Here is an 18,314-nt window from a genome sequence, read left to right on the forward strand (position 1 = left end):
CTCCCACTCAGGACACACTGTATTCATATCACTCCCACTCAGTACATACTGTATACATGTCACTCCCACCCAGTACATACTGTATACATGTCACTCCCACCCAGGACATACTGTATACATGTCACTCCCTCTCAGGACATACAGTATTCATGTCACTCCCACCCAGTACATACTGTATACATGTCACTCCCACCCAGTACACACTGTTTTCATGTCACTCCCACCCAGGACACACTGTTTTCATGTCACTCCCACCCAGTACATACTGTATACATGTCACTCCCACCCAGGACACACTGTATTCATGTCACTCCCACCCAGTACATACTGTATACATGTCACTCACTCAGGACATACTGTATACATGTCACTCCCACCCAGGACACACTGTATTCATGTCACTCCCACCCAGTACACACTGTATACATGTCACTCCCACCCAGTACACACTGTATTCATGTCACTCACTCAGGACATACTGTATACATGTCACTCCCACCCAGTACACACTGTATTCATGTCACTCACTCAGGACATACTGTATACATGTCACTCCCACCCAGGACACACTGTATTCATGTCACTCCCACCCAGTACATACTGTATACATGTCACTCCCACTCAGGACATATATATGTGATCCCGATGACGACGTACGGTATACATATCATCCCACTCAGGATTGTTCCCCCACCCAGGAAATGTACATGACACATGAGTCCCACATCCCACCGGATGTGTCTCCCCCTCCTCCCCGGGTCCCTCCCCCTGTGGATGATGCTGCAGGTTCCCGGGATAAAGATGATGAAGCTGCCGGTGCTGCTGCTGCTCTCCCTGTGTGTCCCGGGCCAGGCTCAGACCGACACCTCCCCGGAGCAGAGCCGCCCCTATGCAGTGCTACTGAAACAGAACCTGGGTGAGGGGGAGAGACTCCGGGGGATAGGGAGGGGGGGGGGGATTGCCGGGGGATAGGGAGGGGGGGGGGATTGCCGGGGGATAGGGAGGGGGGGGGGATTGCCGGGGGATAGGGAGGGGGGGGGGATTGCCGGGGGATAGGGAGGGGGGGGGGATTGCCGGGGGATAGGGAGGGGGGGGGGATTGCCGGGGGATAGGGAGGGTGGGGGGAGAGACTCCGGGGGATAGGGAGGGGGGGGGGATTGCAGGGGGATAGGGAGGGGGGGGGATTGCCGGGGGATAGGGAGGGGGGGGGGGGATTGCCGGGGGATAGGGAGGGGGGGGGGGGGATTGCAGGGGGATAGGGAGGGTGGGGGGATTGCAGGGGGATAGGGAGGGTGGGGGGAGAGACTCCGGGGGATAGGGAGGGGGGGGGATTGCAGGGGGATAGGGAGGGTGGGGGGGATTGCCGGGGGATAGGGAGGGGGGGGGGGATTGCCGGGGGATAGGGAGGGGGGGGGATTGCAGGGGGATAGGGAGGGTGGGGGGAGAGACTCCGGGGGATAGGGAGGGTGGGGGGGATTGCAGGGGGATAGGGAGGGTGGGGGGGATTGCAGGGGGATAGGTAGGGTGGGGGGGATTGCAGGGGGATAGGGAGGGTGGGGGGGATTGCAGGCGGATAGGGAGGGTGGGGGGATTGCAGGGGGATAGGGAGGGTGGGGGGGATTGCAGGGGGATAGGGAGGGTGGGGGGGATTGCAGGGGGATAGGGAGGGTGGGGGGGATTGCAGGGGGATAGGGAGGGTGGGGGGGATTGCAGGCGGATAGGGAGGGTGGGGGGATTGCAGGGGGATAGGGAGGGTGGGGGGATTGCAGGGGGATAGGGAGGGTGGGGGGGATTGCAGGGGGATAGGGAGGGTGGGAGGATTGCAGGATGATGGGGAGGGTGGGGGATTGCAGGGGGATAGGGAGGGTGGGGGGATTGCAGGATGATGGGGAAGGTGGGGGGATTGTAGGATGATGGGGAGGGAGGGGGGATTTCAGGGGGATGGGGAGGGTGGGGGGATTGCAGGATGATAGGTAGGGGGGGATTGCAGGGGGATAGGGAGGGTGGGGGGATTGCAGGCTGATAGGGAGGGTGGGGGGATTGCAGGATGATAGGGAGGGTGGGGGATTGCATGGGGGATAGGGAGGGTGGGGGGATTGCAGGATGATAGGGAGGGTGTGGGGATTGCAGGGGGATAGGGAGGGGGAAGGAGGAGAGACTTGGGGATAGAGAGGGTGGGGGGATTGCAGGATGATAGGGAGGGGGGAGGAGGAGAGACTCGGGGATAGGGAGGGTGGGGAGGATTGCAGGGGGATAGGGAGGGTGAGGGGATTGCAGGGGGATAGGGAGGGGGAAGGAGGAGAGACTTGGGGATAGGGAGGGTGGGGGGATTGCAGGATGATAGGGAGGGGGGAGGAGGAGAGACTCCGGGGGATTTTGCAGGATGATAGGGAGGGTGGGGGGATTGCAGGATGATAGGGAGGGTGGGGGATTGCAGGGGGATAGGGAGGGTGGGGGGATTGCAGGATGATAGGGAGGGTGGGGGGATTGCAGGGGGATTGGGAGGGGGAAGGAGGAGAGACTTGGGGATAGGGAGGGTGGGGGGATTGCAGGATGATAGGGAGGGGGGAGGAGGAGAGACTCGGGGATAGGGAGGGTGGGGGGATTGCAGGATGATAGGGAGGGTGGGGGGATTGCCGGATGATAGGGAGGGTGGGGGGATTGCCGGATGATAGGGAGGGTGGGGGGATTGCAGGATGATAGGGAGGGTGGGGAGGATTGCAGGGGGATAGGGAGGGTGGGGAGGATTGCAGGGGGATAGGGAGGGTGGGGAGGATTGTAGGATGATAGGGAGGGTGGGGAGGATTGCAGGGGGATAGGGAGGGGGAAGGAGGAGAGACTTGGGGATAGGGAGGGTGGGGGGATTGCAGGATGATAGGGAGGGTGGGGGGATTGCAGGATGATGGGGAGGGTGGGGGGATTGCAGGATGATGGGGAGGGAGGGTGGGGGGATTGCAGGACGATTGGGAGGGTGGGGGTATTGCAGGGGGATATTGTGGGTGGGGGTATTGCAGGGGGATAGGGAGGGAGGGTGGGGGGATTGCAGGACGATAGGGAGGGAGGGTGGGGGGATTGCAGGACGATAGGGAGGGTGGGGGGATTGCAGGACGATAGGGAGGGTGGTGGGATTGCAGGATGATAGGGAGGGTGGGGGGATTGCAGGATGATAGGGAGGGTGGGGGGATTGCAGGGGGATAGGGAGGGAGGGTGGGGGGATTGCAGGGGGATAGGGAGGGAGGGTGGGGGGATTGCAGGGGGATAGGGAGGGTGGGGGGATTGCAGGGGGATACGGAGGGTGGGGAGGATTGCAGGGGGATAGGGAGGGGGTAGGAGGAGAGACTCGGGGATAGGGAGGGTGGGGGGATTGCAGGATGATAGGGAGGGTGGGGGCATTGCAGGATGATAGGGAGGGTGGGGGGATTACAGGCTGATAGGGAGGGTGGGGGGATTGCAGGATGATAGGGAGGGTGGAGGTATTGCAGGATGATAGGGAGGGTGGGGGGATTGCAGGATGATAGGGAGGGTGGGGGGATTGCAGGCTGATAGGGAGGGTGGGGGTATTGCAGGCTGATAGGAAGGGTGGGGGGATGGCAGGATGATAGGGAGGGTGGGGGGATTGCAGGCTGATAGGGAGGGTGGGGGGATTGCAGGCTGATAGGGAGGGTGGGGGGATTGCAGGGGGATAAGGAGGTATTGCAGGATGATAGTGAGGGGGGTAGTTGCAGGGGGTTATGGAGGGTGGGGGGGGGTTGCAGGGGGATAGGGAGGTGGGGATTGTAGGCGGATAGGAGGGGGCGGAGGTATGATACATTTATGAGCTCTAATTTATAATCTGACCACTGCAATTACATTCCCATACATCACACAGCGAGAGAAAGAGAAGGACGGGCTCTCCACTGTTCAATTAGGTGACATTTATTACTCAACGTTTCTGCTTCCAACAGAGCCTTTTTCAAGAGCACCAAACAAACGTGAAGTGAACCCAAATATACCCTCACACCCCACCTACTGGCCAAAAATAGTGTGAAACCCCTATGCAAATCCCCTGTGATGTCATCCACGTGGCATAAGTGGCACAGTAAACCCTAGTTGGGCCCCAAGTGCAAATGGATAGGGAAGGTTGTATAACTGCAGCAAATGCCACCAATACATACATTGTGTCAGTTTCAGACCCCGTGATTGTCGCATAGAGGTTGTCTGACCGCGTGAAGTCCCTGCGCAGAATCGTGCACATACAAATACATAGCGACAACATGAGGTAGCATATATCAGAATTCAATGCACATTTAGCACTGCAATTAATAGACACACAACCCCAGCAAGCTCTAACCCCACAACCCACCACATCATATATATATATATATTTGTGTCAAAAGGAGTGCTACTGAGCGTGGCCAAATGTATTCAACAAAAGGCAAAAATACGCAATGCTGCCTCCAATGTGACACAATACAGAGTTAAATACTTCAATGTCAGTATTCTCATGAGTAAGGGTCATTTAGTTCAACTCTGTGGCCAAAGCGTTCTAAGGCTGCGCTTATAGTGCCGGCGACGCGACATGACATCGCCGTCGCGGCAAAACAAATGCATTGTTGCCGGCGCTTATAGTGCACGCGACGGAGCGACAGTGCTTCCACAAATCTGGTAGTCACTGATATTTGATTTTTTTCGGCAACGGTCTCCCTTTGCGGCCAGTCGGGTGCTTCTCCCGTGCCTCTGCCCTCCCCTTTTATGACGTCATCCAGCGACGTCGCCTAAACTTCCAAATACAACTTGGCGCGACGGGTGACGTCATCGGTCGTGTCGCCGTCGCCGGCTGTATAAGCGCAGCCTAAGGCAGCAACCACTTCACAGCATGACCAGTATGCAGGTCCTAACACTACACACATGTAGCACTAACAGCAATACACGTCAAGAACTGATACATACAATAATGGATAAACGGAGCCTGGGTGGAAGTAATGGCCGACCGCATAGAGTAAAATGCTATATACATACATCAATGTAATCCAAAGTACATCGGGCAAGTCTGTTCATCACTTAACCGCGTGCTTTCTTGTGGTGTTGCATCACTGTTCTATAGGCTCATAGGTCGGACGGGAGAGGGCTAGGAAAATAAACCCGGACAAAAAAAGATGGCCGCATAGAGACACTCAAACGGAGTGACACAGAGTATTGTACATTGTACAGAGCATACACACATCTGTATCATACCATAGGGAGAGTCTGACAAACAGTTATCCTGGAACCCCTCTGGGTTTAAATAAAGTACTGTAAATCCAAGAGAGCAGTACCGCAAGAATCACTGCTGTGAATGATCCGCTCGTAAATATAGAGAACTGACATTAATGGTATTAGAGAGCTGTAGGTGGTCATGCCCAATGGTCAGGCCCAAGGAGCAGAGGCTATTGTTCCTATGGCGTCACGCGCCGTGAGTGTGGAATCTATGCCCCCTATCTCCTGGTCAGAAAGCGTATCGCACAGCAGATGCTAATGCCAATTATTGACTATGGAGACATAGTATATGGCTCAGCACCTCAAACCCACCTTAGCAAACTTGACACCCTCTACAATTCAATTTGTCGTTTTGTTCTCCAATGCAACTACAACACACATCACTGCGAAATGCTCAAAGAACTAGATTGGTCATCACTAGAGTCTAGGCGCAAAGTTCACCTTTCCTGTCTCACCCTCAAATACTTTCTGGGCAAGCTACCAGCTACCTGAACAAGCTCCTCACCCCTACCACATGCAGCACCTATCACCTGAGATCAGACTCCAAAAGACTGTTCATGGTCCCAAGACTCAACAAAGTATCCGGACGTTCCTCCTTCTCCTTCCATGCACCCCAAAACTGGAACAACCTACCAGAGTCTCTCATATCCACCACCAGCTTAAGTTCTTTCAAATCTAAGGCTGTCTCACACTTTAATCTGGTCTGTAACTGTTTCATACGCTCATAATATATATTTTCTTTATCTGTGCACGCAATGTCTTGTATATAATGTATACCTTGTTCATTTATGTAACTGTATTTGTAACCATGTATTATTTGTTTTACTCTGTGCCCAGGACATACTTGAAAACGAGAGGTAACGCTCAATGTATTACTTCCTGGTAAAATATTTTATAAATAAATAAATATTAAGGGGTCAGTCACAAATTATTTTCAGTATCTTTTACCTTCGATTCTTGGATATGATTGCAGAGTATCCCAGCGGGATATAGTAAACGCCTGACCACTGGCATTTACTGACCCATAGAAAAATGCCGAGTTACGCGGTATGGCGCGTAACATTAAGGTCAGGGTAACTGCTAATAAATAGCCTTACACTCCATCCACTGTCACAGTTCCGGGATTCCGTAAGGTGCCTGTATGTCTGACACAAGTAATGCAATTTCTTCAAAGTGCAGGTCTCCTCTAAAACTGAGATACAAAGTAGCGCTCTACTCACAGGTTTATAATGAAGTTCTCCATTTAATGTGACAGCCAAGAACAGTTGAAAGACAACTTTCCAGGTTCCATACGGACCTTTCATCAGGTCAACACACGGCCAACTGGTAACAGGCAAAGCCTGAAGAGTGAAGTGTGATGACATAACACCTGAAGGATGAAATATGTTAGGGCTGTCCCAGATTGCCTCCACGTGTGGGTCTAGTGACCATGATCAAATGGCATACAGCCTAGAGCAGCCAGTTGGTGCCCACATGCCAAAAATATTTTGTCAACCGGTTGGTCTATTTTATCCATGAGTAGTGCACCTCTAATACTAGATCTATGGACCGACATACTCTTTGGCTTGCCAATATAGTTAAGTTCCCATGGGCACTTAATTAGATAACCACCGTAGTACGTCAGTTGATGTTTAAGCTTATAGAGTTTGCCTGAATGGGGGTATTAAACTATTGCTTGTCACGCAACCATGGCATTTAAAGCATTCAGGTATGCCCAAGAAGTCCCTGCACCTGTCCGATGTGTACTTTGTGATAGCGACAAATAGGTCCACAAGGTTCTTGCCCATATGCCTGAACGTACGGTACATTTTGAAAGATGGATCTAATGTCTCCTCACTTGGAGAGTTTGTGCCAATGCTTGTGTATGGACCTCCTAAAGTGTCTGGAGATCGGGCTGTATTTGTTCATAATAATGTTACTATTTGTTCTTACGGTAGTCTTGTTCTTTACTCCTGCCGGAAAGGCGTTTCTGTCCCAGTCAAGGACACGATTTAGCCTGGCATGTACATCTATTTCGTTGTACCTCCTCTATATAAACTTGCCGTACATGAGTTTAAGTTGCTGCAGTGTCGTCAGGATCACTTACTATCCTCACTACCTGGACCAATTGGGAAAAGGGCTGCTCCTTCTTGAGGGATGGTGGGTGAAAACTGTTGGGATGCAGAAGTAGTCAGCCAGGACCTAAACCCCCTTCGAAATGTTGTGGCAGGACCGACTGTATAGTGAGCTGTCCAGGCAAGGAAGCCCTCAAATGTCCCAGAGTTGAAGCAGTTCTGTAAGGAGGAATGGGCCAAAATTCCTCAAAACCGATGTGAGACTGACCAGCAGTTACAGGAAACGCTTAGCTGATGTCATTGCTGCTCAAGGGGGCGCCACCAGGTACTGAATCTAAAGGTTCACATATGGATATAGAATGTTGAATCATTTGTGGATAAATACATTTTGAAAAAGTATCATTTTTTTTGTGTAATTTGTTTAGGTTATCAATTATTACGACTTAGATTAAGATCTAATAACAATTTTGGGTTTGATATATGTGAAAATTCTAAGGGATTCACAAACGTTTTCTCTCCACTGTACGTCTTTCTCGTCACAAGACCTGGTTAGCCTAATAGGTGTGCATGTGGGCATTGGCCTACAAAGGTGCCATGTTCGACTCCATTCCTCTGCCTGAAATTTCGATGTGTACAAATGGATAAGCCTCCATACCACCCTAATGAGGGATACAAGTATAAAGGCTGGATACATTCATGGTGACAAGCCACATTCCTGCTGGGATGGGACCAAACTCGTGTACCTTCTCTCTTGAGAAGATATGTGGTATCTTTTACGATAGCTGGAGAGTCGAGTAATGCAGGGCTGGAGGGGGGGGAAAAATCAACATACTGTGAAGCTGGCTCTCTATTACCATGAAGTGTTGGCTCTTTTATTCACAGCGGTGATTCTTGCGGTACTCCTCTCTTGAATTTACCGTCCTGTACTTCCACCCTGAGGGGTTTGGGGATAACTGTTAATCAGTGACATCTCCATATTGTATCAGGCAGATGTGTGTCCATTCTCTACAGTGCTCACTCTCACCCTGTTGGAGTCTCTATGTGGCCATCATTGTTTTGTCCACTTTAATTTTCTATCCCTCGCCCCGGCCTGTAGACTGTTCAGGACTTTGAGAATAGTGATGCTACAACCACAAGAAGGGGAGAGAGAAGAGACTTTTCGTGTGTGTGTGTGTCTTGTATGCGGTCCACCATTTTATTTATTTTGTATCCATTCTTGTACGTATTGGTTCTTGATGTGCATTGACTTACTGTTATTGCTACATGTACATTGTATTCTGATGTATGCTTCTTGTTGGACACCGTCTGCCCCATATGTTGTCACTAAGTATTTGTATATGCAGCTCACTATTCTGAGCAGGGTCTTCTCTGAGGCCAGACAGCCACTTAGCGTATGCAACGTTAACATTGTATCTGTTTCAAACTGTTTATTGCTGGCGTTTTGTCTTTGATGGTTATACAACCTTCCCTATCCAATTGCACTTTGGGCTCCACTTATGTCATGTGGATGATGTCAGAGGCTTTGCATAGGGTTTTTGCACCATTTTTTTGGACACTAGGTGGGGAGGAAAGAGGACGAGGGTATATTTGGGGCCACTTCACGTTTGTTTGGGGCTCTTGAAAAATGCTCTGTTGGGAGCTGAAACGTCAAGTAATTAATATCCCGATTGAACATTGTTGTTATATTTAATTTCGATTATTTTGTGTTGCAGAATAAAACCCGCAACTCCCTTTTTAAATACACGGCTAGAATAGTACAACACAAAGAGCTTGCGTACCTTTAAAACAAGACAGAGAGGCAATCTAAGTATATTGTATTTTTCTATAGTGCTGACAGGGTCGGGCACGCTGTACGTTGTAAACTCTTTTTGGAGAACACACTCAATGTAATTTTTGCCTGACTTAGACAAGCCGGTTGCAATGGGTTCCAAATCTTTCTCCCACTTCAAAGGCCAGATGAGGCTCTAACCTGTGCACACTTTGCTTGTCTTTCAGTGCTGCTGGGAAGCACACTCGGCCTCCTGTTAATCGCTATGATTGTTCTGGCTGTGTGCGTGTACAAACCCATCAGGCGGCGGTAGTGGAAGTAGGGTGTGGGACCCGTTAACGCACTGTGACAATGACCATCACGGCCAAGGGAGAGCGTCGCAGAACACGGAGACGTGGGGGAGATAATCCTTCTCCTGCTTTCCAGATCTCAGAAGATAAAGACGGACAGTTTGAAAAAAAAACATTTACATGTACAAATGTGCACGTCAGCTTTCTCTTTTCAGGGTTTCCAGGGGAAATTCATGGGATATGAGCTGTAGGGCAGATTCACATGGGGGGGGGGGGGGGGGTTGTCGCAGGTAGCTGAGGCCAGGGGTTCCAGATCCACGGTGCGATGGTCAGTAGAGCGTTCAGGAAGGAGCAGTCAGAAGGGCGTAGTTGGCCGATCCAAGGGCAGGGTGGGTGGTAGGCAGGAGAGTACGGAGACAGACCAGTATCAGGACCAGGATTTACAATGAGGTCTGGAAGTTCTAGGTACTGCAGCAAGGGAGCAATACAACTCCAGCTAGCAACGCTGTTGTGAAGCCTAGATAGCAGGTAGAGGTGCCTTCTTATAGGTCTTGGAAGGTCAGGTGGTGTAACCAGTAGCGGGCTAGCGAGGGTCTGCACCGAATAACGCAGTCCTAGCATGCAAGACCTCAGATTACCCCCCCCCCCTCTTGTAGGAGTCTCGGCACAGACTTTATTCAGAAAACCTGTATGGGATGCTTTATTTTGCCACGGAGAATGCACTTGTGTGATCGTCAACTTTGGAGACCATGAAATAGAGTCTCTTATGGACAGCAGACGTGAAGTGAGATCGTCTCCCACGGATAGCAGACGTGAAGCGAGATCGTCTCTCGCGGATAGCAGACGTGAAGCGAGATCGTCTCTCGCGGATAGCAGACATGAAGCGAGAGTCTCGCGGATAGCAGGCGTGAAGCGAGATCATCTCTCGCGGATAGCAGGCGTGAAGCGAGAGTCTCTCGCGGATAGCAGACGTGAAGCGAGATCGTCTCTCGCGGATAGCTGACGAGAAGCGAGATCATCTCGCGGATAGCTGACGAGAAGCGAGATCGTCTCTCGCGGATAGCTGACGTGAAGCGAGATCGTCTCTCGCGGATAGCTGACGTGAAGCGAGATCGTCTCTCGCGGATAGCTGACGAGAAGCGAGATCATCTCGCGGATAGCTGACGAGAAGCGAGATCGTCTCTCGCGGATAGCTGACGTGAAGCGAGATCATCTCGCGGATAGCTGACGTGAAGCGAGATCATCTCGCGGATAGCTGACAAGAAGCGAGATCGTCTCTCGCGGTTAGCAGATGTGAAGCGAGATTGTCTCTTCTCGCGGATAGCTGACGAGAAGCGAGATCGTCTCTCACGGATAGCTGACGAGAAGCGAGAGTCTCTCACGGATAGCTGACGAGAAGCGAGATAGTCTCTCACGGATAGCTGACGAGAAGCGAGATCGTCTCGTGGATAGCTGACGAGAAGCGAGATCGTCTCGTGGATAGCTGACGAGAAGCGAGATCGTCTCGTGGATAGCTGACGAGAAGCGAGATCGTCTCGTGGATAGCTGACGAGAAGCGAGATCGTCTCGTGGATAGCTGATGAGAAGCGAGATCGTCTCTCGCGGTTAGCAGACGTGAAGCGAGATTGTCTCTTCTCACGGATAGCTGACGTGAAGCGAGATCGTCTCTCGCGGATAGCTGACGAGAAGTGAGATCGTCTCTCACGGATAGCTGACGTGAAGCGAGATCGTCTCTCGCGGATAGAAGGCGTGAAGCGTAACCATTCTTTTGTTTTTACCAACTCTGACGGTTCTTGCAATGAAGGCAAAAATGACGAGTTCTGCGGTTCACAAATAGTACCTGATTCATCAGTTAAATCTGGCAGAGGAAGCTAAGAAAACAGGAAGTAATTGGTCAACTGACAACTCCGGGACAGGAAAAAGTTGTGTAAAATTTTGATATGAGAACAATTGAGCTGTTGGTGGTTTTCTGTTTTTTCAGACACAAAAAAACCCAGCTGCCCAGGAGTAGTATCCCGTGAAGAATCTGATATGATAGCGTTATAGGGAGACTAGGGCTACATCACAGGCATCGCTAACTCAGAAGCAAAGACTCGCTGCTCAGCCGATTGGAGTGCGGTCAAAGGAGGGCATGGACAATGACTGGAGGGGCCCAAAGAGAGGCTCGAATACAATCTTTTTGTCTAGTCCGGTTACACACAGCAACTTATCAGCGACAGAAGAAGCGACGGGTGTTCTCTGACATTGGATTGGCCGTCAGTAGGCCAGTACCCTGGGGTAGTTGGGTGTCAGGATACTTCCATACAGATGCCTGGGAATCGGTAATGGGTACATCAGGCTTTGAAGGGAATACATGAGAGGTGAGCTTGTATTTAAAGGAGCAATCCAAGCAGGCTGTGTTGGTTTTTTTTTTGTTTTTTTAATTTGTTTTTTTTTTTAAACATGGGATTGAAGCAGGGGGTCTCTGGAACTGAACCCTAATTTATTTCAGCTCCGGGGACCCCCTGCTTCCAGAGATACAGGCCAACGGCATGGGTGCCGGTATCCTGCAAATTTAAAGCTTCCGCGTCACGGGGGCCAATAGGAAGCCGCACCGGATGACATCATGGCCTCCTATTGGCCCACAGGACTTGGGAGCTTTGAAAAGCGGCCATTACGTGAACCAAAGAAGCTACCAGCACCTACTACGGAGGTAAGTATCTCTGGAGGCAAGGGGACCCCGGAGCTGAAATTAATGGGGTTCAGCTCTAGACAACCCCCCATCCACCCCTTGCTTCAATTCTATGGGGAAAAAACAAAAGGGGGAAACAGCCAGCTTGAATTGCCACTTTAAAGGGTGAGCCTTCAAATCAGCAAGGACAATATCAGGCACTGCAGTGGGATCAGTGAGAGAGAAGCTGCTCTTCAAAGCAGGAGTCTTAGAATGAGTCAGGGCAACTATGGGATATGGAGATAGCCCAGGGCGGCGCCACTTAGCTCCTGGGGCCACCTGTTGCTGCAAATTATGGCTGGACAGAGTATTGGTAAACAGCTTGTGCAGCCCGTACGGAAATCATTTCTCCCTAAAGGCACTGCAACATATACCTCTGTTGGGGGGGGGGGGGGGGGGGGAAGGGAGTGTGTGCCGGGGGCCGATTCGCTCGCAGGGATCACGTAATGGCCGCTGTTCAAAGCTCGCGGGCCAATAGGAAGTCGTGACGTCATCCGCTGCGGCTTCCTACCGGCCCACGTAACGTGGGCGCTTTAAAAAGCTGGGAGATACAGGCACCCCCTTCAGGAGGTAAGGATCTCTGGGCGCAGGGGGAACTCAGAACTAAAAGCTAAAATTAATGGGGTTCAGCACTGGAGAACCCCTACTTCAAGCCTAAATAATAAAAAAATAAAAATCTGCCCTCAAAAAAGCATCACGGGCCACTGCTTTAAATTGAAAACTGGACAATAACAAAGTTGCGTCTCTGACTAAATGTTCTATTGCTTCTTTAATGTCTTAAAGTACTTTTTGTGTCTTATTTTGCCGTGCGTCTCTAAGGCTGCGGACATAGTGCACGCGACCGCGGCACGAACAAATTCATTAAGTGCATCAGTCCGGCCATACTGCGCAGCAGCAGGATTTGGAGGAGACAAACCCATTTGATTTTTTTGTGCGACGGTCGCGTCACGCGAGCCGTTGAACCAATGAGGGCGGACCTCATTTTGTTCAGCCTGGTGACGTCACGCGCGTCAACGGACAGCACAAAATCGCTCAGCGACAGCCACGCGCACTATGCCCGCAGCCCAAGCTTGTCCATGGAGGGAGTGACCCATTGAAATGTCATTCATTCATTAACCAGCTTCCTCTATATTACACAGCTGTTACCAGATGTCAAACCCCTTTCATTCTGAAGAACCTGTAACGCAGTCCAATTGCAGTGCACGAAGATTATTCTGTTTGTAAACAAGATGCTTAAATCCTTAGCTATGTGCTAATATGATATTCAACTATTATATATATACCGCATTTATAAAAGTGTTCCTGTTCTATAGAGGGACCCTACTATTTTTGTTACTGCACCACAGACAGTGTTTGGTGTTATTTAAAATAATAAAACTGCCTTTCATATTTCATTCCGTCTGTGAGAAGAGGGCTTAATGGTAACGCAACTCCTGGTGTGATGTGCAGTGTTCAGATTCAGAGTTAAACAGGACTGATCTTGGCTGCTTTTAAAAGGTGAAGTCCCACTGAGCAACAAATACCGAGGTTTCGTCAAATACCGAGGTTTCGTCAAGTGGAAGGGGAATCCGCCCACACCCCCCGCATGGGGGTGAAGCAAGGGGTTTCCCAGGACCTAACCGTGCTAATTTCAGCTCTAGTCTACTCCCTGGTTCTTGACACCTTTTTAATAAGCCCCCAAGCCTGTGAGCAAACAGCAGGGGACGCAAGTTCCTATTGGCCAGAGTAGCACGGAAGATTTACACCATTTTGTTTCCCCGGGAGTGGATGATACCAGTGCTATCCTTACAGGTAAGTATCTCTGGAACCAGAGGGTCAGTGCAGCTGAAATTAACACATTCTGCTCCAGGCATCTGCTGCCCACTCATGAAAAAGTAGGGGTTAAAAAAAAAAACCCCAGGGTGGGTTATACTTTCAACACCATTTAAAGCTGCAGTTCAGTCTTTTTTTAAAAATTTTTTTTTTACTTCAATAGTTTCATTTGTGCAATCTCTAATTACCTAAACAACTGTATAGCTGCCAGTCAATTCGTTCTCCATGTATTGATCGGCGAAATTTGGTGACATAATTAGTGAAGGGATCTGTTTTTCTTCTGCTTCTGTCTCTCAGTGGAAGCTCATGAATATTCATGAGCACTCCTGCACTGACATGTGCTATTGGGAGGGCAGGGCTGACAAAGGGGTGTGCCAGGGCTTGTGACAGGACATGAAGGGGCAGTGCCTTAGCAAATGGCTGTTAAAATAGAATACAAGAAAATTAGTCTTTCCAAGTTGTTTTTTTAATAACAGAAAATGCTAAAAGTATTTGTTCTTAGGGTTAGGATATTGATTGAACTGCAGCTTTAACATTTGGCCAACTCCAGTCTGAGCTACCGACACTGATTGAGCCACCTGTGCTGAAGCAGGGATATCCTGCAAACCTGACCTGTTGGTGACCCTTGAGGACTGGAGTTGGCCACCCCTGGTTTAGAAGATGAAAAAAAAAAACAATTATAGCATTACCATTAAGTAAAACTCACAGCTGGAATATTTCAGTGACATCATTTGAAGTAAAAAGTCTATTAATAATAAAAAAAAAAAAAACACCCCTTGTAAACGCACCATTGGTAAAAGTGCGAATAAAAAGCAGTGGTACTCTGTTCCTTTCAAATAAGGGAGGAAACGGCAGTGATAGTTGAAGCTGCAGCCCCCATAGAAGCTTAACTAGAGCTGCGGCCAGGGTGGGAGGGCGCTCGTGCGCTGTGATATCGGTCGCTGGGCGATTCCTGGCCAGCTAGCTGCGCGCTCGGGGGGGGGGGGAGGCGGATATGACAGCACAGATTGGCGAACCGCTCACGTGATGCGCGAACGGGCAAAATCAAATTGTCTCGCTCAGCAACTTGGCCACAACAATTTACTTTAATTGTTGTGATTGCTCGCGAGCAAGCACACAGGCTCGGCGAGGCCTAAATATAACTCATCTGCCAGTAGTTTGCCCTGTGCATGTCCTGCAACTTTATTTATTTTTTAACGCTCTTCTTCTAGTGGTTTAAAAAAAACAAATATGGGTTTTCTTCACCTCTACGCCTATCTGAACAAGCTCCTCGCCCCTACTACTCGCTGCACTTATCCCCTGAGATCTGACTCCAACAGACCGTTCATGGTCCCAAGGTTCCACAAAGAATCCGGACACTCCTCTTACCGTGCACCTCACAACTGGAACAACCTACCCCGGGACTCGCAGCCGCCACCAAGATCTTTCTAAACTAAAGCGGTCTCACATTTTAGTCTGGTCTGTAACTATTCCATACGCCTATAAACGTATTATCTAACTGTTCATGCAAAGGACGGACACAACAATCCGTTATCCCAACGGGTTATCCGACGACAGATGATGCGTTCAGCAGGAAATACATCATCATTCGTCCGAATGGACTACTGAAGCAGATTAACATTGTATCCACAATCTGACGGCGGTTTGTGGGGCGTATTCCGGGAGATAACCGAAGACTGCCCGATGCATAACCCTGTTCATTTAATGTAACCATGTATGTGTCACCAGAACTCTGTGCCCAGGACATGCTTGTAAAGATGTATTACTTCCTGGTAAAACATTTTATAAATAAACATAGGGCGATCGGCACAGATTGCTGCTTTAATAAGGCAAGTTGCTAGTCAGCACAGATCCGTCAAGGGCGATTTGTAAAAAGCAAATTAAAGTCAATTGAAAACAACATTTAGATTAAACAATGTATAAAAAAAATTCTGCTCGCAACCCATCCACTTTCAGTGATGTAAGGGAGCCTGGAAATACCAGGGAATATCTTCAATATATACGGATTAAACAGGGTTGTGTAGTTCCAAACACTTAAAGCTGGTGTCCTGTGTAGTACAGAGCGTGGTCTTGGAAATGTCCACCTTTTAGGGCTTAAAGAAAGATCTGTACAGTATGTAGCTACATAGGAGCAATTAGTTTTCAGTTTTGAGTTACTCCATCAAAATTCCAAATTGGGGGGGAGGGGGGTTAACACTTCTCCCAAAAAGTAACATTTGTATAATAACCATTCCATATAGCTAATTTCTTCCAATGGGACACAAAGCGTCTCACAATTACAGTGTAGTGTGCGAGACGCAGCACATAGGAATGTTACAGACACAGTCCCTGCCCCGTGGAGCTTACAATCTGTGTTTTTGGTGCCTGAGGCACAGGGCGATAAAGTGACTTGCCCAAGGTCACAAGGAGTCGACACCTGGAATTGATTGAAACTGATTTAACAATGAAACCCAGTATCATTGTTTACAGTCCATGTCTTTACTCTGTCCACACCTATATAAATCTGAGCAGTGTTGAATTAGCATTACTGTGGGGGTTACCTTTAAAGCAGCCATACCCCCCAAAATCATAAGATATATATATATATATATATATATATATATATATACACACGCAATTTTCGACAAATCCAGTCGCCTGGACGTCCCTGGCGACTGGATATTGCCCCCCTGGCAACTCCCTCATGGCCGTGCCTGCAGCACACGCGGTTCTGTGCTGAGAAAAAAAAAATGTTTGCCAGCAGCCAGGCTCTATATAATCCCACGCCTTGAACAAGCCCTTCCTGGTCCTTCCTGCTTGTGTTACTCCCTGCCTGCCTCCATTGCGTCCCGCGGTCCCTCCTTGCACCCCATGCGGCAACCCTTACGGTCCATGCGGCCCCCCTTGTGGCCTCATTTAGCCTCCGTCCTCCCCGACACCTATTCCCTATTGCAGAGCAATACACAGCGTCAGAGGCCTATCCGTGGGGTTTCCCCACTTCCGACCGGCACAGCAGGCTCCCGGCAATGTTCCCTAGTGGCCGTCACTCCGTCAGATCCGGGACGCAACACCTCAAGCCCGCTGCTCCGGCCACCCTCACCGCCGCACCTTTGTCTCCCGCCTCGGCTCCGGTTAGTTCTGAGGAGGTGGTGGGCGTCTGGCAGCCGGGCCTAGCGGCCTGGGCCAAGGTGAGCGGGCCGGGTGTTGGAGAAAGGTGGGTGGGCGAGGGTGGCTCATGCGCAGGCCTGATCCGGGGTCTGTCAGCCTTTCCTGCGACTCCAACCCAGGGAGGAGGCCGGGGGGGGGGGGGGGGGACAGGAGCAGAGAACGGAAAGGGTGACAGGAGGCCTAGGGGAGGAGAGGGGTGAGGATGCCAGGCCTAGGGGAGGAGAGGGGTGAGGATGCCAGGCCTAGGGGAGGAGAGGGGCAATATGGTGCCAGGCCTGGGGAAGAGGTAAGGGAGTGATAGGCCGCAGGAAGGAGCAGAGGGGCATGAGGAGGGCAACAGTGTGGCAGCAGGACAGGTGGAAGAGTTAATGGGCAATAGTCAGTCACCCTCACCCTCTCCCCCCGGCTCCCTCATTGTAATACAATAAATAAAAACTTATGTCAAAAATGAAAGTTCTTAATAATTTATTCAAACATTTTTTAAACTGTTGGGGGCGGGGCTAGGTGGCGAGTAGATTTTTGGGTGATTTGCCAACGATATAGATTTATGAATGGATTTTCCAGGGAAAAGGGTGACACATTGTGTGCTCATTTGCATGTAATTTCCCAGAATCCCTTGCTGCCTTGGGAGCAAGGTGATAATGGTGAAAGGCAGGGTTGCAGCTGTGTCTAAGACATGCGATTGTGCTCACAAGTGATATTCTTTATTGGCTAAAGGTGGAGGTTTTTTGTTGCCTTTTTCACCCACCATAACTTAAAATGTATATATACAATGTTCTACTCTGGTATCAGAGGTTATGGGTATCTCCATTTTAACCTTCCTGACAAGTACTATTTTAAACGCTCGAGTGGCTCATCAAATTTAAAGAAATAAAACCAGCGCTGGAAAGGAGTGAGAAGATATCTTTTAAAGTAAACAAGGGTCATTTAGTAAAAAATTCTTTGCCCAAAGTATTTTAAGCCTAACACTGTTCCACCTGCAAAAAAAACCACCTCTCATATTCTCTCTAATAGAGAGGAAGAGCAGTCTTTAGTAGACTGGTCATTTACAGGAGCAATAACTGCAATGAAAAGAGGTGGGATGAGTGAGCTTGGAAACAGGGAGGAGGGGTCACTAACTTCCACGCTGTTTTACCAACTGAAATAAACAAAAACGCACAAAGCCCCTGTACACTCAGAACCCAAACCCACATCATCATATACATGGTGTCAACAGGAACGCTGCTAGGATTCTGACCTCCTTTATAGCACACCAAAAAAAAAAAAATCACAAAAAGGCCTAGTACTACATCCAAGGT

General features: G+C 49.8%; 1 protein-coding gene across 1 annotated transcript; it reads left to right on the plus strand.

The window, feature by feature from the left end:
• The first annotated feature begins 761 nt into the window (after positions 1-761).
• C13H12orf76 (chromosome 13 C12orf76 homolog) lies at positions 762-9,612 on the plus strand. The gene is made up of 2 exons (XM_075568738.1): positions 762-916; positions 9,285-9,612. The coding sequence occupies exons 1-2, from the start codon at positions 775-777 to the stop codon at positions 9,368-9,370; spliced, it is 228 nt and encodes a 75-aa protein (XP_075424853.1). The 5' UTR covers positions 762-774; the 3' UTR covers positions 9,371-9,612.
• Positions 9,613-18,314: the final 8,702 nt, after the last annotated feature.

The sequence above is a fragment of the Ascaphus truei genome, chromosome 13 (assembly GCF_040206685.1).
Source record: "Ascaphus truei isolate aAscTru1 chromosome 13, aAscTru1.hap1, whole genome shotgun sequence".
Classification (NCBI taxonomy): Eukaryota; Metazoa; Chordata; class Amphibia; order Anura; family Ascaphidae; genus Ascaphus; species Ascaphus truei.